We start from the raw sequence: 20,162 nt of genomic DNA on the forward strand, positions 1-20,162 counted from the left end.
TGACCGATGATGCTTTGCAGGCATCTTTGAGCTGGTTTCCAAGAGGAATAAAAAAATCCAAAATTGGAGTTTGTGCGGAGATACGAAAGCTCCCTTTCCCATCTTCCAAGACTATGCAGTCTGGGGATGGAACTAAATTCGTTTTAGCCTCATTAAGGGAAGGCGCTCAGCCTGGTTTCTTCCCCTGCCTAATTAGGCTGATGCTTGTCAGCTGGCAGGGGGTGTGCATTTCAGATGCAGATATGAAGCTCTGCTTCCTCTTGTGTCTCTGCTGAATTCTAAGCAAAGCCTTAGGTGAGAGACACAATCCTTTCTCCTCTCTCTCTCTCTCTCTCTGTCTCTTGGCAGCTACTTATATATTCCTTTCTGCACAATTGAATCCCCTCTGTTTGTCTCATTAGGACAAGTTGCTGCTGCTGTTGAAAACACAGAGGAGTCGCATGTCACATCCACCATTCCCACCATCTTCCAACCCCATCTACCCAAGTTTGATTCCTCCTCTAACCCAACACTGCCCATGGAACCCATGACAGCTAAAGGCCTCTGTTCTCCCGACTCTGCTTCTGCCTCCATGCAGGAGACGTGGAATTGAAAGGGAGTTGCTGTCCAATCAGATGCCGCTCACAATTGCCCTGATAGTCTCCCTACCTCTGCTACTCATCCTTCATCTATGCCTCAGCTCAATGCTACTCTATAGGTGCAGTTAGACAGTAAGCCCTGAAAATCCTTTAGGTGCACCTACAGTGGCTCAAGCATGGATCTGTTGATTTGATTTTAAATAGTGGTGTTCATGGACAAACACATAAGGTATAGCTCAGCCGGAACACCACAAGTCTCTTAATTTCAGGGTCACAAGCCTCAGAGACCTTTAGAGACTTGGTACGTTCTAGTCAGCAGAGTGAATAACTTCTCACAACGGAAGTGGCGGACAGAGACATGTGTAAGCATTATTTACAGGTGGAGCTGTGGGTTAAACCACAGAGCCTAGGATTTGCCGATCAGAAGGTCAGCGGTTCGAATCCCCGTGACGGGGTGAGCTCCTGTTGCTCGGTCCCTGCTCCTGCCAAGCTAGCAGTTCAAAAGCACGTCAAAGTGCAAGTAGATAAATAGGTACCACTCTGGTGGGAAGGTAAATGGCGTTTCCGTGCGCTGCTCTGGTTCGCCAAAAGCGGCTTAGTCATGCTGGCCACATGACCTGGAAGCTGTACGCCGGCTCCCTCGGCCCATAAAGCGAGATGAGCACCGCAACCCCAGAGTCGGCCATGACTGGACCTAATGGTCAGGTGTCCCCTTTACCCTTTATTCAGCATAGTTCAGGAACAAAGGAAAAAACATGTCTGCTTCCCTTTGTGTCCAAGCACAACAGCAGTATAGCAAAAGCAATATACAAATGGAAGTTCCCAGCAGACTGTGCTGAAAGTAAACAGGCATGTGGCACACTACAGTCATGTCTGTTCTTTTTAAGGTGGAACGGAACTATATCCTAACAGATTACCCTTGTGGTCCCTTCCAACTCTCCAATTTCTCCCAAATCTGCCATGGTCATAGGTTATTTTTTCCCTGTAGGTGCCCACACCTGAGCACACTGGGGACAGGTGCATGACCTCAGGACAGGGCCAGAGCTGCAGCCTCACTGCCCTTTGAGTGTATGCGGCAACCTTCATACATCCAGTGTGTGTGTGTGAGGAGGGGTGTCACTGAAATTCAGACATTCTACATTAAAATAATAATAAAAAGTCCTGAATGTCATGGGATTTGCTGCTAAATAATAATAATAATAATAATAATAATAATAATAATAATAATAATAATAATAATAATAATAATAATTTATTTATATCCCGCCCTCCCTGGCCAGGTCCAGGCTCAGAGCGGCTAACACCAAATATGAATTACAATAAAACATAATAGAAAAACAACAAACAAACAAGCAGTTAATTAAAATATGGCTTAAAATACAGCTTATCAATATATCAAATATATTAATATATCAAAATGTTGTTCTGAAGGTTACTTTTTCTCCCCCCCCCCTTGCGCACAAAGACATGGTGGTTTTTAACCAGCTGTATTTAAAAATGGAGGAGTGGCTCCCCCCTCCCCCTCTTTCAGAGCTAGCCATCTGCTTACTCTATTATGGTTTATAAAACAACAGAAACGGAACTGCAGGGAAAATATTGATCTAAAAGTTATCAACCCTCACATTCTGAGATACCAAACACGGTGAATGTATGGTCTAACCACATGGTGGATTGTGCTGGAGTAAGGTAAAAAGGTAAAGGTAAAGGACCCCTGGACAGTTAAGTCCACTCAACGGCGACTATGGAGTGCGGTGCTCATCTTGCTTCAGGCTGTGGGAGCTGGCATTAGTCCGCAAACATCTTTCCAGGTCATGTGGCCAGCATGACTAAACCACTTCTGGTGCAACGGAACACTGATGGAAGCCAGAGCACACAGAAATGCAATTTACCTTCCCACCGCAGCGATACCTATTTATCTACTTGTACTGGTGTGCTTTCGAACTGCTAGGTTGGCAGGAGCTGGGACAGAACAATGGGAGCTCACCCCGTTCGTCGAACCGCTGACCTTCCAATCGGCAAGCCCAATAGGCTCAGTGGTTTAGACCACAGTGCCACCTGCATCCATTTGTGCTGGGGTACCCTTCAACCTCTTAGCAGCCTTGCTTGGGAGTGGGAGAAGGGTGTGGACGATAGTGGGCTATCTATCAGCAAGAATAGCTGGGAGCTAAATTTATACTGACACCATCTTGGCTTTGATTCAAATGAATCAAATTAGCACCTTTTTCAACAGTGCATGTTAAGCAGCGCAGTCCCATTCTAGTATAGCTTTCGATAAGTCTTGTATAGCATTTGGTAACTTTGCTACTGGATTAAAATCATTAGATGCCACTTAGTTTGATATATCAGTGAAATGCGGAGTAAGCTTTGTTCTTCCAGACACCATAGGAACTCACATTTCCCCAGGCCTTATGTGACAATAACTGGGAAAATAATTAGGAGGAACCAGTTTGCAAAGATATTCAGCCCCCCCCCCCACTTATTGTTACATAAGAAGTGAGAGGATATTTAGTGGATACAATGATGCCGTTAGGTAAATTTAGACTCTGGACTTAATGGTCTTATGGAAGTGGGGCAACTCTTTAGAAGGTGATGTGAGCATGAGTTCACTTACTTCAAAATGTAGTTGGAGCTATTCTACCTATTCTACCCATTCAAACTGTATTTTTTATTAGTAATATTTATGCAATGTCCTCGTTTCCTAAAATAGCATGCACATCTCTGCTGATGTATCAGTTATGCACATGATCCAACACCTGCATAGGGCTAAAAAAAGATACTGACAGAAGCACTTTCTTTTATCTCATTACCTCTTCTGATCAAACTCCTCCTGACTGGAATTTGTGTTGTTGAGGCACACACCTCCTTGTGCTTTTCAAACAAGAACCTGCTGATCTAATTAGTTGCCTTAGCAGCTGGAGAAAGCTAGCTAGGGTTATAAACTTAAAAACAATTGAGTGAAGGAGTCCATTCCATGAGCAAGAGGGGTGCCTCAGCTGATGCAGTCTCTCAGTCCCAGTGACAAAGCTTCAAGGTAACAAGTGAGTTCAGCAGTTGAGCGAGTTCAGCAGCAGGGTGAAGAGGCCAGGTCCTTCCCTCCATGGCCTGGTTAAGAAATAGGAAGTGGAGAGTAGGAATAAATGAACATTTCTGTCCATGGGTGGGTGTAGAAAGTGGTGTCCCCCAAGGATTGACATTTGGGCCTGTGCTTTTTAACTTGCTCAGAAATAATTCAGAGTTAAGAGGTGATCAGTGAGGTAGCCAATTTGTTGACAATACAAAATATTTCAAGGTGGTTACAACTGAAAGGGATTGCAAAGAACTCCAGACTGAGTGAATTGGTAGTAAAATGGCAAATGTAAACAAATGTAAAATAATGCACATTGGAGCAAAACAAAAATCCCACCCTAATTTAATAAATACACTAATGGGACATGAACCAGCCATGACTGACTAGGATAGTTCACTACTGATGTTGACCCTGTGAGTGGCAGCAGTGGAAAAGGTTAATTTCATGACAGTAGTCATTAGGAAAGGGGCTTATAATAAACTGCCAGTACCCATAACGTGTTGTGCAAATTTATTTGCCGGCTGATAGGGAATCACAAGTGGGAGACTGCTGTTGCACTGAGCTACTGTTTTGGGACTTCCCATGTGCACCTGGTTGACTACTTTGAGAACACAGTGTTGTCTAGATGGGCCGTTGGCCTGATCCAAGCAGGGCTCTTCTCATGTTCTTAGGGTGAGACCAGACTTGGAATACTGGGTATTGTTCTGGTTGCCTCACCTTGAAAAGGATATTGCAGAGCTGGAAAAGTGTAAGAAAGGGGAAACCAAAATGGTCAAGGGGTCACAGCAACTCCCCTGTTGGAAAAGGTCACAATATTAGAATCATAGAGTTGGAAGGGACTCAAGGGCATAGTAGCATAGAGCTGTAGAGTTGGAAGAGACCCTGAGGATTATCTAGTCCAAGGCAGGAATATGCGCCTTTCCCATATGGGCATCAAAACTGGTGTTATCAGCACCACCAGGCTCTAACCAACTGAGCTATCCACAAGATGTCATTTGTGACGGCAACAATTCTGGATGCCTTTAAAAGAGTATTAGCCAAAGGCACAGAGAATGTGATCCATAGCTACAAACTGCAATGGCTCTGTTCCATCTCCTTTGTTGGAGACAGCATGCTGGGCATCACAAACTGAGAGACCGATGGAAGTCCTCCTTCCAGGTTTCCCAGAGGTGGAATGGTCTCCCTTGAGAGGTGGTGGATTCTCCTTCCTTGGCAGTTTTTCAGTGGAGACTGGATAGCCATCTGTCATGGATTGCAGAGGGTTGGGCTAAATGACCCTTGGGTCCCTTCAAATTCTATGATTCTATGATCTGGCTCTGAGAACAGGATGAGCTCTTGGTCTGGTCCTCTTGCATCCTTTTAGGAAGCAGCAGACCAAGAACAGCCTTTACCAAAGGTGTCATAGGCTTTGAAAACACTCCAACTCAGAACGCATGGGAGAAACGTGCTAAGAGGAAGGCACGCTTGGCAAATCCAAACGGTGATCAACTCCCGCCCGGAAACCAATGTCCCCACTGTGGAAGTACGTGTGGATCCAGAATTGGTCTGGATTGTTAAAACCGTGTTTATGGAAGACAATCTTACTCGGCTACGAGTGATCGCCAAAGAAGAAGAAAGAAGGCGGTTGTTCTTAGGTTAGGATCTTATCCCGTTTCTGAGCTTGTCCTCGTCCTGAATCGACAGCCTTAAATCCCCGCTGCAAAAGCATCGCGCATAGGAGCAGAAGGCGAGGGGGGTCGTTCAGAGAGCGGCCGTGGGAAGAGGACCGATCCGTTTGTCTTCTCCTCGGGTGCGCTGTAGGTAGGTGTGGGCCGTCCCCGCGCGCCAGCCCCTCCTCCTCGCAGCCGGCGCTGGCAAGCGGAGGCGTGGCCGGGTCCGGCGAGTCCCTGCGGCGGGAGCACGCGGGGAGCAGCGGCGGGAGCAGCGCCGGCTCCTCTTCCTCGCCTCCGGAGCTGCGTGGCTGCGATCGGCGCAAGGAGGGAGCTGCACCGAGGCGCTGAGGACGAACGGAGCTGCCTCCGGTGCCTCGCGGGAACCGGGGCTCCGGAGGGGGGGCGCTCCCGGTAGCCGCCGCTTGCGCGAGAAGCGACCCTCGATGTGAGCGGGAGCCGGGGTGGGCGGGCTCCGGGGAGAGGCTGTGCCGCGAATGCCCCGGGCTCCGAGGAGGCCGTCGCCCGCCGAGGCCGGCAGCTCCCCGCGCGGCGGTGCCATGCGGCGACGGCGCCCCCGCGGCTGATGCGCTGTGCCCGGGGCAGCGGCGCCCGGCCGGCCGGCCTCGCCATGAAGCGGCAGAACCTGCGCACGCTGTCGCTGATCGTGTGCGTCTTCTCCTACCTGCTGGTGGGCGCCGCCGTCTTCGATGCGCTCGAGTCGGAGGCCGAGATCGGCCACAAGCGCCTCCTGGAGCAGAAGCGCAGCGGCCTGCGGAGGAAGTACCGCTTCACCGCCGAGGACTACCGCGAGTTCGAGCGCCTGGCGCTGCGGGCCGAGCCGCACCGAGCCGGCACGCAGTGGAGGTTCGCCGGCTCCTTCTATTTCGCCATCACGGTCATCACCACCATCGGTGAGTGCGCGGAGGGATCCCCCTTCCCATTTAGGGCGACCCCCAAAGCAACCCATCGCTGGGTGTGCCGGGCTCTCTTCTGTCACTCTCCAGGGCAGGGACAGGAGAGCTTGTGGAGGTTCTTGGACTCCAACTCCCATCAACCCCATCCAGTGTGGTCAATGGCCAGGGACGATGGGAGTTGGAGTCCAGTCTAGCAACATCTGGAAGGCCACAGGTTTCTCACTCCTGGACCAGGAGTCGATGTGGGCTTGTTTCTGCCTTGCTCAATTTGACCCCTTTCTCTACCTCCCCAGATCCCCATCGCTGTCCACTGATGTACAATGCAGGGGTTCATCTTTGCAACCAGGAAAGACTTAACCTGTATCAACCTAGTCAACATAGCCATTTTTACACCAGAGTTAACCATGCTGGGCTGAAATCTGCAGAAGGGAAGTTGATTCTGAACTTCCATCCCTTCATTCGCTCTGTGTGTGAACCAATGCAGGTTGTATGCATTTTGCCGTAGTGTGATCTGCAACTTACATTTCATAAGGTCCATACAGTAGGGAGGGGCAGCCTTCATGTGCTCAGGTTGTGCATGTGTAGACTGTGCATAGAGAGCCCTTGAATGCCCAGGAGATCAGGAGTGGCAGCAGTGTGTGCCATCTTTCACCCTCTCCACGCATCTGGCTTAATGTCATTTCCAAACATGTTGAAAGGCCTCATGAGTAGAACATTCTCTTTTTAAGAATATAAGATGTTGCTTGCTGGACCAGCTCAAGTTCCATCTAGTCTATCGTTCTTAGCAAGAAGCCAAGTTCCAACAAGCTTTAGATGTTCTGGCAGAAATTGATCAGTGGGTCCTCCAGGAGACCGTGAGCTATCTTCAGTCCACATGGGCTGGGCATCAGCAGGGTCAAATTTCAACCTGGGCTTCAGCCCTAGAAAACATGGAGCAAATATAGTGAAGGGCACCTGCAAGTACGTACCAAGTGCTTTGTCTCCATTACTGTGAAGCCACAGCCAGCTTTCACCTGAAATTGGGGGCAGAGTTTTCTTGGCAAAATACAGTGGTACCTAGGGTTACAGCTGCTTCAGGTTACAAACTCCACTAACCCAGAAATAGTACCCCGGGTTAAGAACTTTGCTTCAGGATGAGAACAGAAATCGTGTGGCGGCAGCAGGAGGCCCCATTAGCTGGTGTCTCAGGTGAAGAACAGCTTCAGGTTAAGAACGGACGTCCAGAAAGAATTAAGTTCTTAACCCGAGGTACCACTGTACATGATTTCTCAGCCAAGCTTCAGAGCCAGCACTGCCCATTCGGCAGATATCCAACTCTCTTCAAGCACATCAATACCACTACATAACGATCAAGTGAATTTGAGGACACTTTTGCTTCTTGAGAGATGAGCATAAATTGCCACTACATAAAACCAAGTGTCCACAGGGTTTGGCAGTTCCACAGCCACATTAAAAGCAACCAAGATCCTCTCATGCTCACTTTTGTTGCATTTTCCACTGCGCCACCTATAATTTCTGCACCGACACCTAACTCTCGTAATCTCTGACCGCTGGCCCAGTGGGAGTCCAATAACATCTATAGGGGTTCAGGTTCCTCGCCTCTCTGCATTATGTGGTGTCAGTATGTAAGAACTCCAGACAATCCCTGCTGGGTCAGGCCCATGGGCCATGTAGTCCTGTTCGCACAGTGGCCAACTGTGGGAAGCTGCGAAGATGGACATGAGCACGCCAGCATTAGGAACCTGTATTCTAGTATTCAGAGGCACAATGCCTCTGACAGTGCAGGTGGAACATAGCCATTATGGCTAGTAGCCGGTGAAGAGTTAAGGGCATGAAGATGGATAACAAGCACCTATGGGTGCTTGCTGCAGGGAGCAAACAACTCAGCAGGCAGACCTGTCCCTGTTCTTTCCCTGGCATTTTTGGGTCACTGACAATCCTGCCATTCACTGTCTGGGGAGCTAGTGTCCTGAATATTCATTTTAGTGAGCAACTATGAAGTTCTTTATTGCTCCTCAGTGGAGGAAGAACCTTTTAGACATTGCAATAAGAAAGGACAACAATTGTTCAATAGCAGCTCCCCTCTCATCCCACTATAAAAGCAATTGCTCCATTTGCTGCAAATATAAATACTGTCCATGTTGTCTGTATCCAGGATGTTCATCTTGAACTGCCTGTTCTTTGCAAAGTACAGTTAGCATCAATGATGGCACTTTCCCACAAGGGGTGAGGTAAATCAGAAGAAACAGGAGTGTCCTGCTGGCTTCGGACCTCCAGACGTCTGGCATAATAAATGGGCATGCCATGCTGTCGTCATATTGCTGTGGCGCGTGTGTCACTCCCATCAGCTGTGCATGATGCTCTCATCAGCAGCATGCAGCCTTTTGTCCTCTTGCTGACTGTCTCTGCTGTAGGAAACTGGCACCCAGAGGTGTGCCTGCCATGAGGCAAGGGGGAGCGGCTCCTGAGTAAATGTTGTTGTCATGGGATAAGAGGATGGGGCCTTTTATGGATTGGTAACTGACTTTAAAAAAGGGAAGATGAGAGTAGGAATAAATGGACATGTCCATTAACTGAGAGCTGTAAGAATTGGGAGTGCCATGGACTACAAGAAGATCAAACCTCTCCATTCTTAAGGAAATCAGCCCTGAGTGCTCACTGGAAGGACAGATCCTGAAGCTGAGGCTCCAATACTTTGGCCACCTTATGAGAAGAGAAGACTCCCTGGAAAAGACCCTGATGTTGGGAAAGATGGAAGGCACAAGGAGAAGGGGACGACAGAGGACGAGATGGTTGGACAGTGCTCTCGAAGCTACCAGCATGAGTTTGACCAAACTGCGGGAGGCAGTGGAAGACAGGCGTGCCTGGCGTGCTCTGGTCCATGGGGTCATGAAGAGTCGGACACGACTAAACGACTAAGCAACAACAACAAACAATTGGGGTCCTCCAAGGATCTCTATTGGGAGAAGCGTTTGTTTGTTTTTTAACAATCCCAAGTGGTCTTAAGTTGGGGGTTAACAGTGAAGTGGCCAAGTCTGCAGATGACAGGGTAGTGGTGGGAAAAAACTACAAGCATTCCAAAAGGATCTTTCCGAACTTGGGTGAGCGGGCAACAAAATGGCAGGCGATGGTTAATGTAAGTGTTAAGCGAAACACACTGGGCCCCAAATTCCAAATGCGCATATCTTTAGTGACTGTATATTGGCTTGGGGGGGGGGGTCTTCTGATGAGCAGCAAAAGGCAATTAATAAATATTGTAAAGAAATAACTGAGGTCTGTGTTGGTGGTGAGACTTAACAGATCTTGGGGCCATGGTGGACAGCTCAGTGAAAACATTGGCCCAGTGAGCTGGCCAATGCTAAGCCAAACTACAGCATCGTTTGAAAGTGTGGTCTCCTGCACCGCTGTGAGCCAAGCCATGCTTTGGCTTTGTCATCTGAACCTGGTTTCATGGCTTGTCTTCTTCCAGACAAACTTCCTGGTGACTACTATGTCAACATAGCAACAGATGCAGGAGGGGTTCTATGTGGAGCCAAGTGCACCACCCCTATTATTACACCTATTCCACACCCATCCTCTGAACTCAAAACAACTTGCATGTGGTTTCTAGGTGGGCTTCCATCCAGATAGTCTATAGCAAATGTGGCTGACATGTGGCCCTCCCACCACAACTCCCATCATTCCTGACCATTGATTATGCTGACTGGGGCTGATGGGAGTGTAACCCAACGATATGGGTAGGGCTGTTAGTTAGAGGGGCTTGAAGAGACCCCTCATTCTTCTAGACTAGGCTACCTCAAATGTTTTGCACTACAACTGCTGTCATCCATGACCATTGGCTATGATAGCTGCAGTAGATGGGAATTGTCCTCCAAGAAAACTGGAGTGCACCAGGGTAGGGAAAGGCTGCTTTAAACCATTTTCTGGGCTTAGCCTTTGTCTAGCATCAGATATTTGACAGCTATGTTATGGACAGCCTTTCCCCTACATAGGTGTATGGTTTGCTAACGTATGCGGGAATTAAGGTCAACATCAAGAGGTGGAGCTCTGTTACCCTCCATCATCTGAAGTTTGGCAGGTGCTTACATTAGAAAGGTATGAGATGCCTGCATGAGGAACGGCAAGCAGATACACAACATTTGATCCTTGTTTGTGGGATTCTTTCTCCTTCTAAAGAGGCCCACCTGGCCTTGTCCCTGCTTGTCTTTTGATGAGCAGCAAAACTAGGGCTCTTTCACATTATTTGAGAGGGAGAGACCTGTTTGTTCTACTACTTTTTGCTGTTTTCTTATTATAGCTTTTAATGACTTGTTAGATGCTACGAGGGCAGAAGGAATCATAATACAGGATCAGAAATATTTCCATATACTGAAATATGCTACAATGTGTCATAGACGTTCCAGGGATGGTTTAAACCTTATTTATTTTTAAAGTCTGTCATCTGTATTTCCAAGGCAAGTTTATGAGATCTAAAACAATCTGTTGGAAGCTCAATGAAAATTGCATCAAAAATCTTCAGAATAAAAGAAACGGTCGATTACTATTAAACATCTTCCATCCCATAACTCAGCAAAATGGCAACAACATAAGATGATTGCTCTTTAATGAGTCAGGCTTTTGATCTGTTACTTGGAGGTTGTTTGGTGTGATGGGCTAATCTCATGGAGTGTAAACAGGCTTAAATGGTAGAGTTTGTATTTGCTGGGACTAGAATATGGCTTTTGATGGCTCTTCTGTCCACAACAGTTACAGCAAGTTGTAGTGTAATGGTCCATCCAATTACTTTTACCTCTGTGTATTGCAGAGGTTACTAGCTTCCATTAGGCTTGTACAGCTGAACTACTGCCACGAGGAATTGTAGTGCTGTTGGGCTTATTGCAGCCACCTTGGTGTGGTCCTCTCTCCTTGTTTATCTGACTGTTTTGAAAATGGGGCCCAGGAAGCTGCTATTGACGATGGACAAACATTAACATTTCCTCCTTCTGCAGTCTCAGGTTTCCCTATGGCTCACCTTATCTCCTGGAGTGGTTGTTTCATTCAGTGATGATGCGCATCAAAGGCAATACTAACTGAAGTACACCGAGTGAAGCTTACACTTGATTAAATTAGAAGCGACTTTAGTGGGTGATATGAAAAACTGCTGAAAATTAGGACATGTGGGGTCATCAGACTGATAATTTGGACATGTGCTTGAGAACCTCTATAATGCAATTAAAGCAAATATTTACTTAAAGGGAAGTTTTCCTTCTGCACATATGTTTTCCCTCTGCACATAACTGTTGCATTATAGGGAAGCATTGCTTCTTTTCTCTTGCATTCTGGGAACTCTCGCTTATAATCTTTCCTCTGTTTCTGCACACACTGTATGAACCTGTTCCAAACCCAGTTCATCTTAAGATCATGATGACCTGTTCTCAATGCATAGCTGACCACATCTACGGAACTCGATTGTTATATGTTATGATCAATCATTAGTAATTGTTTTATGCTATATTAATCTTTAGTTACAATTTAATTAGGAGGCTTCATGCCTGCCTAGTCCCAACCTCGTTTCCCAGCCTTTAATCTACCGGTGATTAATGTTCACATGTAATTCCCACCCCTCACATGTAATTCTCGCCTTGTATGTATGTTAACCAATCAGCATTAAGTTTCTTTGTGTTTGTATCAACCAATCAGCCACAAGCACACCTGTGGCAATGTTTGTAATATTCAATAAAAGAGAGTTCCCGGGGCTTTCCCGGCAGACGCCTCTCACATGACACCTACTACTCGTCTCCCGTGATTTTCATTCCTACATTTACTTATTTCATATTTTGGGTCAGCTGATAACCTGAGTTCTCTGGGCAACATGCAAATTAAAATGGATTAGAATTGCTGTACCGATGAAAGATGACCTGTAGCAACAGTAATACCCCAAAAAAATCAGAGGAGAGATACAGAACTGGGTTCATGAGACCTGGGTTCAGGTCTCCCTATTCATCCAGGAAACCTTCTGGGTATGCTTGGGCCACTCGCTGTCTCTCAGGGTTTTGTGAGATCAAAAATGGGCTTCTGTGTTTCATCCTGAGTTCCTTGGAGGAGTGGACTAAATAAAACATTTTTTGGGGGGGTGGGAATAATTCTGTGACAAAGGATTGTGTTGACATGGTTCTCCATTCATTAATATGCAATCTAGAGAAATGCTTACGTTTTCTCTTCTTTTGCCACAGGTTACGGACATGCTGCACCTGGAACAGATGCTGGCAAGGTTTTCTGCATGTTCTATGCGATCCTCGGCATTCCCCTCACCCTGGTGATGTTCCAAAGCCTTGGCGAGCGCATGAACATCCTGGTCCGAATGGTGCTGAAGAAAATAAAGAGGTGCCTGGGAATGAGGCAGCCAACTGTCTCCATGAAGAACATGGTTGTGGTGGGTTTCCTCTCCTGCATGGGGACGCTGGGCATCGGAGCAGCCGCCTTCTCCTATTTTGAAGGCTGGACTTTCTTCCACGCCTTTTATTACTGCTTCATAACCTTGACCACCATTGGGTTTGGAGACTTTGTGGCCCTTCAGAAGCACGAAGCTTTGCAGAAGAAGCCCCCTTACGTCGCCTTCAGCTTCATGTACATCCTGGTGGGCTTGACGGTCATCGGGGCTTTCCTCAACTTGGTCGTCTTTCGGTTTTTGATTATGAACTCGGAAGACGAGCGGCGGGACGAGGAGGAAAGGGCGTCTCTGAGGAGGGCCAGGAATTACATCAGCCGGGAGGAGAACCGGGACAGGAACGACCTCCTGCTCCCCATCGAAGACGGGACGAGTCAGATGAACCTCCTGCCGTTGATGCAGGAAGAGGCCGGGAGACAGAGGGGGAAGTCCTCAGGCTCCACCACAAGAGTCCCTTCCTTCTGCAACTGCCTGTGCTACCGGCCGCGGCTAAGCAGGAGCCCAGTTCCTTCCCAACCAGAGGCCTTCAACTGCCACACCAACCTTGTATATTACAATTCCATTTCTTACAAAATCATGGAGGTCTCCTTGGGCGGTAAGGACCACACTGGCTTGTCTTCCCCCAGGAGCACTCTGTCGTCCAATAGTCCCAGCTGCCGGGAGCACTCCCAGCTGAGGAGGAAGTCTATCTGATAAACGTGCATGCTCTTTTTGGACTTTTTTTTTTATTACTCTGAGCTGTGTTCTGCTCCTGAACTTCTTTTGATGATAAATTATTAACTGAGACGCCGGGTTGTTCTGGTTGCCTTTCTTTCATCTCCTTTATTCTTCTTTTCCCTTTGCAGGCACGTCCCAAAATGGCTACCAACATGCGGTGCTGCCAGCTCCACAATGCACTTGCCTGAGCACTGCTTTTATAAAATACGAGTCACGGAAAATAGCTTCTCCCATCAACAGAGTATGTCACAACAATTGCAGGAGAAGCTAAGCATTTTAGGGGACTTAAATAATAGAACCCCACAGTGCATCAAAGTTGTCAAGTCATCTGCAGAAAGCCCTAATTATTGCCTCAGGGGAAAATACATAGATAATGCTCAATTACATCATTGCAGCCGGTATTCTAGGTTTGTCCTGCCTTTACCCCCAACTGTAGGAGTGTACAGATGTACCTCCTACAGCAGAGATTTTTAACCTTTTTGGGTCCACAGCTCCCTTGACCAACTACATTCTTTCTGCGGCACCCCTGTGGGGCTCAGGAGCCCAGTTATGTCACCCCTTGCCTGTAGAGCTAGCAGCCCCTCACCCATCCCTTGTGGAGGGTTCCCTCAGCCTCCTCTCCTCTCCCCTCTCCTTGGGAGTCCTCTGTGCAGCACCTGCTGTTGCCCCTGATCTCTGAGCTGCTCCCCCCCACCCCAAAGAGAGGTGCCTCCTCACGCTGCCCCACAGGGGCCTGGGAATCACTCCCTGGCCAGCCCCAGAGGCACCATTCACCAGGGGAGCCTGTAGCCAGGGCTGCTGCAACAAACAGCTGTGCAAGCTTTGGGGAGGCAGAGATGCAAGAGGGCATCAGAGGAGGGAAAGGGGGACAGAGGCCAGTGTTGCCCACAGCACCCCTGACCATCAATCAAGGCACCCCAGGGTGTCACGACACACTGGTTGAAAAACCACCGTCCTACAGGATTGAGTGCCTTTTTTGTTGTTCTCATTCTGGGGGTGAGCTCTGCTTCCCTCCCACTCCCCACATCTTTGTTCTTCTAATGACACATAAACCTATTCCTGAAGCTATGTTTTGAGGGGGTGGGGACTTTAGGCAGGCTTTGATTTGATTTGATTTTTTTAAAAAGTAATGAACACTAGATTTGGGAGGAAGTGCTTTGGCTTTGTATTTGCTACAAGGGCCAGCCAATCAGCACTCTGCCCAGCCAGATAAGAGGGGAGGAGGGGAGGTGGCTTTGTGACTGTCACAATGCCCAGCCAATCAGCATTCTGCACAGCCTGATTTTCTTGAAACTGGGAGGCCTCCTTGCTTTCCAGAGGAAGGCTGTGCATCTGGCCAGAGAGGGATGAGTGAAGATCCATAGTTGGCTCATCGCTCAACCTGTTTACAACTGTGCAGCACCCTTTGGGTGTGCTTATGTGATGGCTGTTGTGTTGGATTAGTATTGGCTCCATCCACTTTAGCCATTAGCCAGGGGTATCAACAACCAGGGGACGCGGGTGGCGCTGTGGGTTAAACCACAGATCCTAGGACTTGCTGATCAGAAGGTTGGCGGTTTGAATCCCTGCGACGGGGTGATCTCCCGTTGCTCGGTCCCAGCTCCTGCCAACCTAGCAGTTCAAAAGCCGGTTAAAGTGCAAGTAGATAAATAGGTACCGCCCCGGCTGGAAGGTAAACGGTGTTTCCATGCGCTGCTCTTGTTTGCCAGAAGCGGCTTAGTCATGCTGGCCACATGACCCGGAAGCTGTACGCCGGCTCCCTCGGCCAATAAAGCGAGATGAGCGCTGCAACCCCAGAGCCGGCCATGACTGGACCTAATGGTCAGGGGTCCCTTTACCTTTATCAACAACCAGAGGGCGACAGTTTCCCCATCCTCGGCTTTCCACCGCTGATTTTTCAATCCATAATGGCAACACACGAAAATATTCTGCTCCTTGTGCAATGTCACCGTGCCAGTTTTAAAAGTGTATTGGGGTAGAAGGCAGTATTTAGCCGGGTGTGGGAAGAAAGAAGCTCTATAAAAAGACTGTAGTCTTTTTAAGCCACCGGAAGCTGGTAACGTGATACCAGTTTAGTCAGCCAACTTTCATGAGCAGAAGTGATCCAATTAAAGGTGTTGATGAGCCTGGCAAATAATTTTCTAGCAGCTGCCTGTCACTCTGGCTGCATAACACATGCATGTGCCCAAGAGAGTCTGTGTTCTGGTCCAGTAAACGCTTCCACTGCGCAACCAGCAACAGTTCTCTTTGCAGAGCATTAATTAAGTCCAGTGCAGAGATTCTTGTTGCAGTACAAGCTTCAGAGTCTCAGCAGCAAAGAAATAACGACACAGGGAAGCCTGTCCTTCCAAAGACAGGTTTATTGCAGAAAGATAACAAAAACACCTCCGGAGCTTTCAGACATTTTTGCTTCACGCCCCCAGGCAGAGAAAACAAACACTCTTTATATACTGAGCAACTTAACAACTTAACGAGCTTGACTACTTAAAGTCACATGACATTGCTAACTTGCCAGCGTCTTAGGTTTCACACCCTAACAGTGCTGACAGTCCCTTCCCTCCAATTACCTCTCCCCACCCCCACCCCACCCCCCAGACATTCCCACTCTCATGGGGGACAGTTCCAGTCCTTTAAAACAGGGAGAAGTGGCTGTGGAAGAGCCACCAGCTGCTACTTGACTTCAGTCCCTTAGCTTGCTTTCTCCAACTCCTTTCATTTCTTCAGCTTCTGAGAAGCCACCATAGAAGCCTTTCCCTCCCCTGGGCTTGGTGTGTGTGCTCCTTGCAAAAGTGTGCTAGGCTTTCTGCTCCTGATAGCAGTGAAAATCAACTCCACTCTTGTGTTACGTGCTGCAACATGCATAGGTTCGTGGAGCCGCAGCTCCCCGCCCTTGTGTTTTGTAGATCAGCCTGTCCCAAACTGGTGACCTCCCAGATATTTTGAACTACCACTCCCAAGACATCTGGAGGGCGTCAGGTTAGAAAAGGCTGCGGCAGGCAGTCTGCATCAGCCGATGGGCGCAACATCTTGCTTGCTAATTGACCAGTGTTCGAAACTGTGACCAAGTGAAGATGCCTGGGTGTCAAGATGGCGCCTGACATCTCCACCATCTGGAAATGAATGCCTGGGGGTATGCTTGGATTTGGGCTGTTTTCACACACTAATACCACACCCTGTAGAATTCTATCCATGATATTTTATCTGCACAATCGGAATGAATTTCAGGTACCAAAATGCTTTTTTTCTGAGCAGCCTGCGCAGGAGCAGTGAACACAACAACAACAACAACAACAACAACAACAATTTATTATTTATACCCTGCCCATCTGGCTGGGTTTCCCCAGCCACTCTGGGCAGCTTCCAACAAAACACTAAAATACAATAACCTATTAAACATTAAAAGCTTCCCTAAACAGGGCTGCCTTTAGATGTCTTCTAAAAGTTTGGTAGTTATTTTTCTCTTTGACATCTGGTGGGAGGGCGTTCCACAGGGCGGGTGCCACTACCGAGAAGGCCCTCTGCCTGGTTCCCTGTAACTTGGCTTCTCACAGTGACGGAACCACCAGAAGGCCCTCGGTGCTGGACCTCAGTATCCGGGCAGAACAATGGAGGTGGAGACACTCCTTCAGGTATACTGGGCCAAAGCCATTTAGGGCTTTAAAGGTTAGCACCAACACTTTGAATTGTGCTCGGAAACGTACTGGGAGCCAGTGTAGGTCTTTGAAAACCGGTGTTATATGGTCTCAGCGGCCGCTCCCAGTCACCAGTCTTGCTGCCGCATTCTGGATTAGTTGTAGTTTCCGGGTCACCTTCAAAGGTTGCAGTTAATTGTTGCAGCTTGTCTACCCCACGCCACTGCCCTGCTCACAGTTGTGAAGAATGTTCTTGCCTTACGAATGGTCTGTGTCGCCATTAAGATAAAAGGTAGGAATAGGCCAATATATATGTGGATCAAGGGATTTTTCTTCTTTAAAATCTCAAAGTTCTTAACCTAGTTCAAGGTTGTCATCTAAACTAGCCAGGTGTTTAACAATCAATCACAGTCAGTCCATCCTTTGAAAAATAAGACTTCAGAGCCGTCTTGCCCCCCAAATGGGATCAAGACATTTTGTTTTGGCAACTCTAGCTTTGGTTTAAGGAGCCATCTGGTGCCTAGCTTATATATCTGAGTTTCCTTTACGCCGCATCTCTTCAGTTGCGTTTTGAAAGTGTAAGATGTGTTGCCAGGAATAGGAACAATCTCCTCTGTGTGTATATTGCAGGAGAACTGTGCATACAAAAATATGTACTACAGCATGGCAAGTGAAGGGCGACGACACCCTTGTTTTCTTTGCTAAGGATAGAAAATAGGTGACATTTTCAGGGCTTGGGAAATGTCCTCATGTGGCACAAATGAGTGCCATCTTGTGGTCAACACAGAGAAGTGCGCCATTCAGCAATGACACTCTGGGGTTTATGCTTGCTCAATTGATCAGCCGGTTGAGCTTCATCTGGACCCAGAGGGAGAAACTGCATGTCCTGAGCACAAGGCAAAATGAACCCACTCTTAACCTCAGGGTTGTGGGTTCAAGCTCCATGCTGGGCAAAGGATTCCTGGCATTGCAAAGGGGTTGGACTAGATGATGCTTTGAGTCCCTTCCAACTCTATGATTCAAAGTAAATCAACAAGCAATTCTCTTGTTTTAATGCAGGATAGAATTTGAAGGCCACAATACAATGCAGATCAAAGCTCACGTAAGCTGGAGTCATATGCACAAATACCTGGGACTATGCCATATTGAGGGACGCAGGTGGTGCTGTGGGTTAAACCACAGAGCCTAGGACTTGCCGATCAGAAGGTCGGCGGTTTGAATTCCCATGACGGGGTGAGCTCCCGTTGCTCGGTCCCTGCTCCTGCCAACCTAGCAGTTCGAAAGCACGTCAAAGTGCAAGTAGATAAATAGGTACCACTCCGGTGGGAAGGTAAACGGCATTTCCGTGCGCTGCTCTGGTTCGCCAGAAGTGGCTTAGTCATGCTGGCCACATGACCCGGAAGCTGTACGCCGGCTCCCTCGGCCAATAAAGCGAGATGAGTGCCGCAACCCCAGAGTTGGTCACGACTGGACCTAATGGTCAGGGTTCCCTTTACCTTTACATGCCATATTGAAGATAGTGGCTTGTGAGTACATATGCCCTGGATTGTGCTGCATAGCTCTAATCCTATGCATGCTTACTCAGAGGTGAACTCACTCTAAGCTGCAATAGCTTTTAGTATTTGCCAACAGATATGATAGGAGAAATTCCTAAATGTATCGGAAATAAGGTATGCAAAGGTCCCAAAACGGGGTGCTGAAAATGGTTTTGTGAGTTTGGAAAAGGGCTCCCTGTATGCTTCTTGTACACTTGTTCCTATGATAAAAAGCAGCAGAGCCCAAGAGAAAAACAAGGGTAGCTACCTTAACAAGCCTTACAAAGTATAGTTAGTGAGCCCTTCGAGATTTAACTCTAATCACTTGCAGACCTCGGTTCGTGCCTTGAGGGAACATGGTAATGACTGCCCCAGGGGACTGGCATTCCAGCACCAATGTAGCTGTTCTCCAAACCTTTGAACTCACACGCGGTGCAGCCCCAAGAACAGCTACCTGCCTCTCGGCACACAGGTGATATCTGGAAAGTTTGATCACCCCTACATTTATGGGTGGGAAGCTTGAAGCTCTCTAAATGCTAGACTCTAGCCCCCATCATTCATGACTAGAGATGTGAAAGCTTGGGGAAAACCCTGGGAACATCTGGAGGAAAGGGGGAAGAAACAGTTTTTCTCCCATTTTCTTTTTCCGGCCTATTTGTGTCTGAAAAATTGGAAAAGTAGAAAAACAGGTGGCAGTTGCGGTGGCGAGAAACCCAGTGGTTTCCCCCCCCCAGGCCTTCACATCTCTATCCCTGACCACTAATTATGCTAGCTAGGGTTGATGGGAGTTGGAGTCCAACAACATCTGGAGGACCAGGGATCCTCCAGCCCTGCTCTACATTCCAGGGTATGGTCTTGAAGACACATGAAGCTCCCAATTTACTGAAGTTAAGGAGATCTGGGTCTGCTCAGTGCCTGAAAGGGTGATTCTCCATTTGGTTCCATGGTGGAACAAAAGCAATATATAAATGTTATCTATCTATCCTGCATTGGGCAGATGCATCACAGAACAGGGTTTATGAAATAGTGGCGTTAGAAGCCAAATCTTTGTTGCAAATCACCACCTTCGAACGCTGTGTAAAGAAAACAAACCATCCAGATTAGACTCAGGACTACATGCATGTAGGAGGAAAGTCCTGTGATCCCTGAGAGATCATTAACATTGATTGCTGCTCAGGGATTCCATGAGGCAGCATATGCAGAAACCACAGGCAGGATGGATGCAGTGGTTGGCTCACTGGTGGAGAAAGAGAAAGGGAACTAGGTGCCTTCCCTGCCCCAGTGTCATGAGATGTGGTATTTGGCTGTCGAGAGTGAGAGTTGGCTCTTTGCTGTGTCTCTCTTGGTGTTTTCACATTCTGCTGGTGGTGTTTTCACATTCTGCTGTTGTTGCATCACCTCTCCCCAGAATTGCCCTGGTGCTGTCCGCTAAGAAAAATAATATATATTCAAGGAAGCTACCTGAAATCATCAGACCAAACCTCAGGGGTATGGGGAACCACCAGAATGCCCCATCTGAGGAGCTTGGTGACCAAGGTGGAGCATAAAGAATCTCATGATCCTTGCCTTCCGTGTTGTAGGGGGATTGTAGGGTAGGTTCCTTTCTTACAGGTGTTTAAAGATGATCTCCATACCCACCT

At 47.9% G+C, this 20,162-nt stretch overlaps 1 protein-coding gene across 1 annotated transcript; it reads left to right on the forward strand.

Annotated features, from left to right (window-relative positions):
- The first annotated feature begins 5,836 nt into the window (after positions 1-5,836).
- On the forward strand, positions 5,837-13,424 carry KCNK15 (potassium two pore domain channel subfamily K member 15). The gene is made up of 2 exons (XM_081915230.1): positions 5,837-6,208; positions 12,424-13,424. Exons 1-2 carry the CDS (start codon positions 5,881-5,883, stop codon positions 13,329-13,331), a joined length of 1,236 nt encoding a protein of 411 aa, XP_081771356.1. The 5' UTR covers positions 5,837-5,880; the 3' UTR covers positions 13,332-13,424.
- Positions 13,425-20,162: the final 6,738 nt, after the last annotated feature.

Source organism: Podarcis melisellensis (genome assembly GCF_964234715.1).
Source record: "Podarcis melisellensis genome assembly, chromosome: 6".
Lineage (NCBI taxonomy): Eukaryota > Metazoa > Chordata > Lepidosauria > Squamata > Lacertidae > Podarcis > Podarcis melisellensis.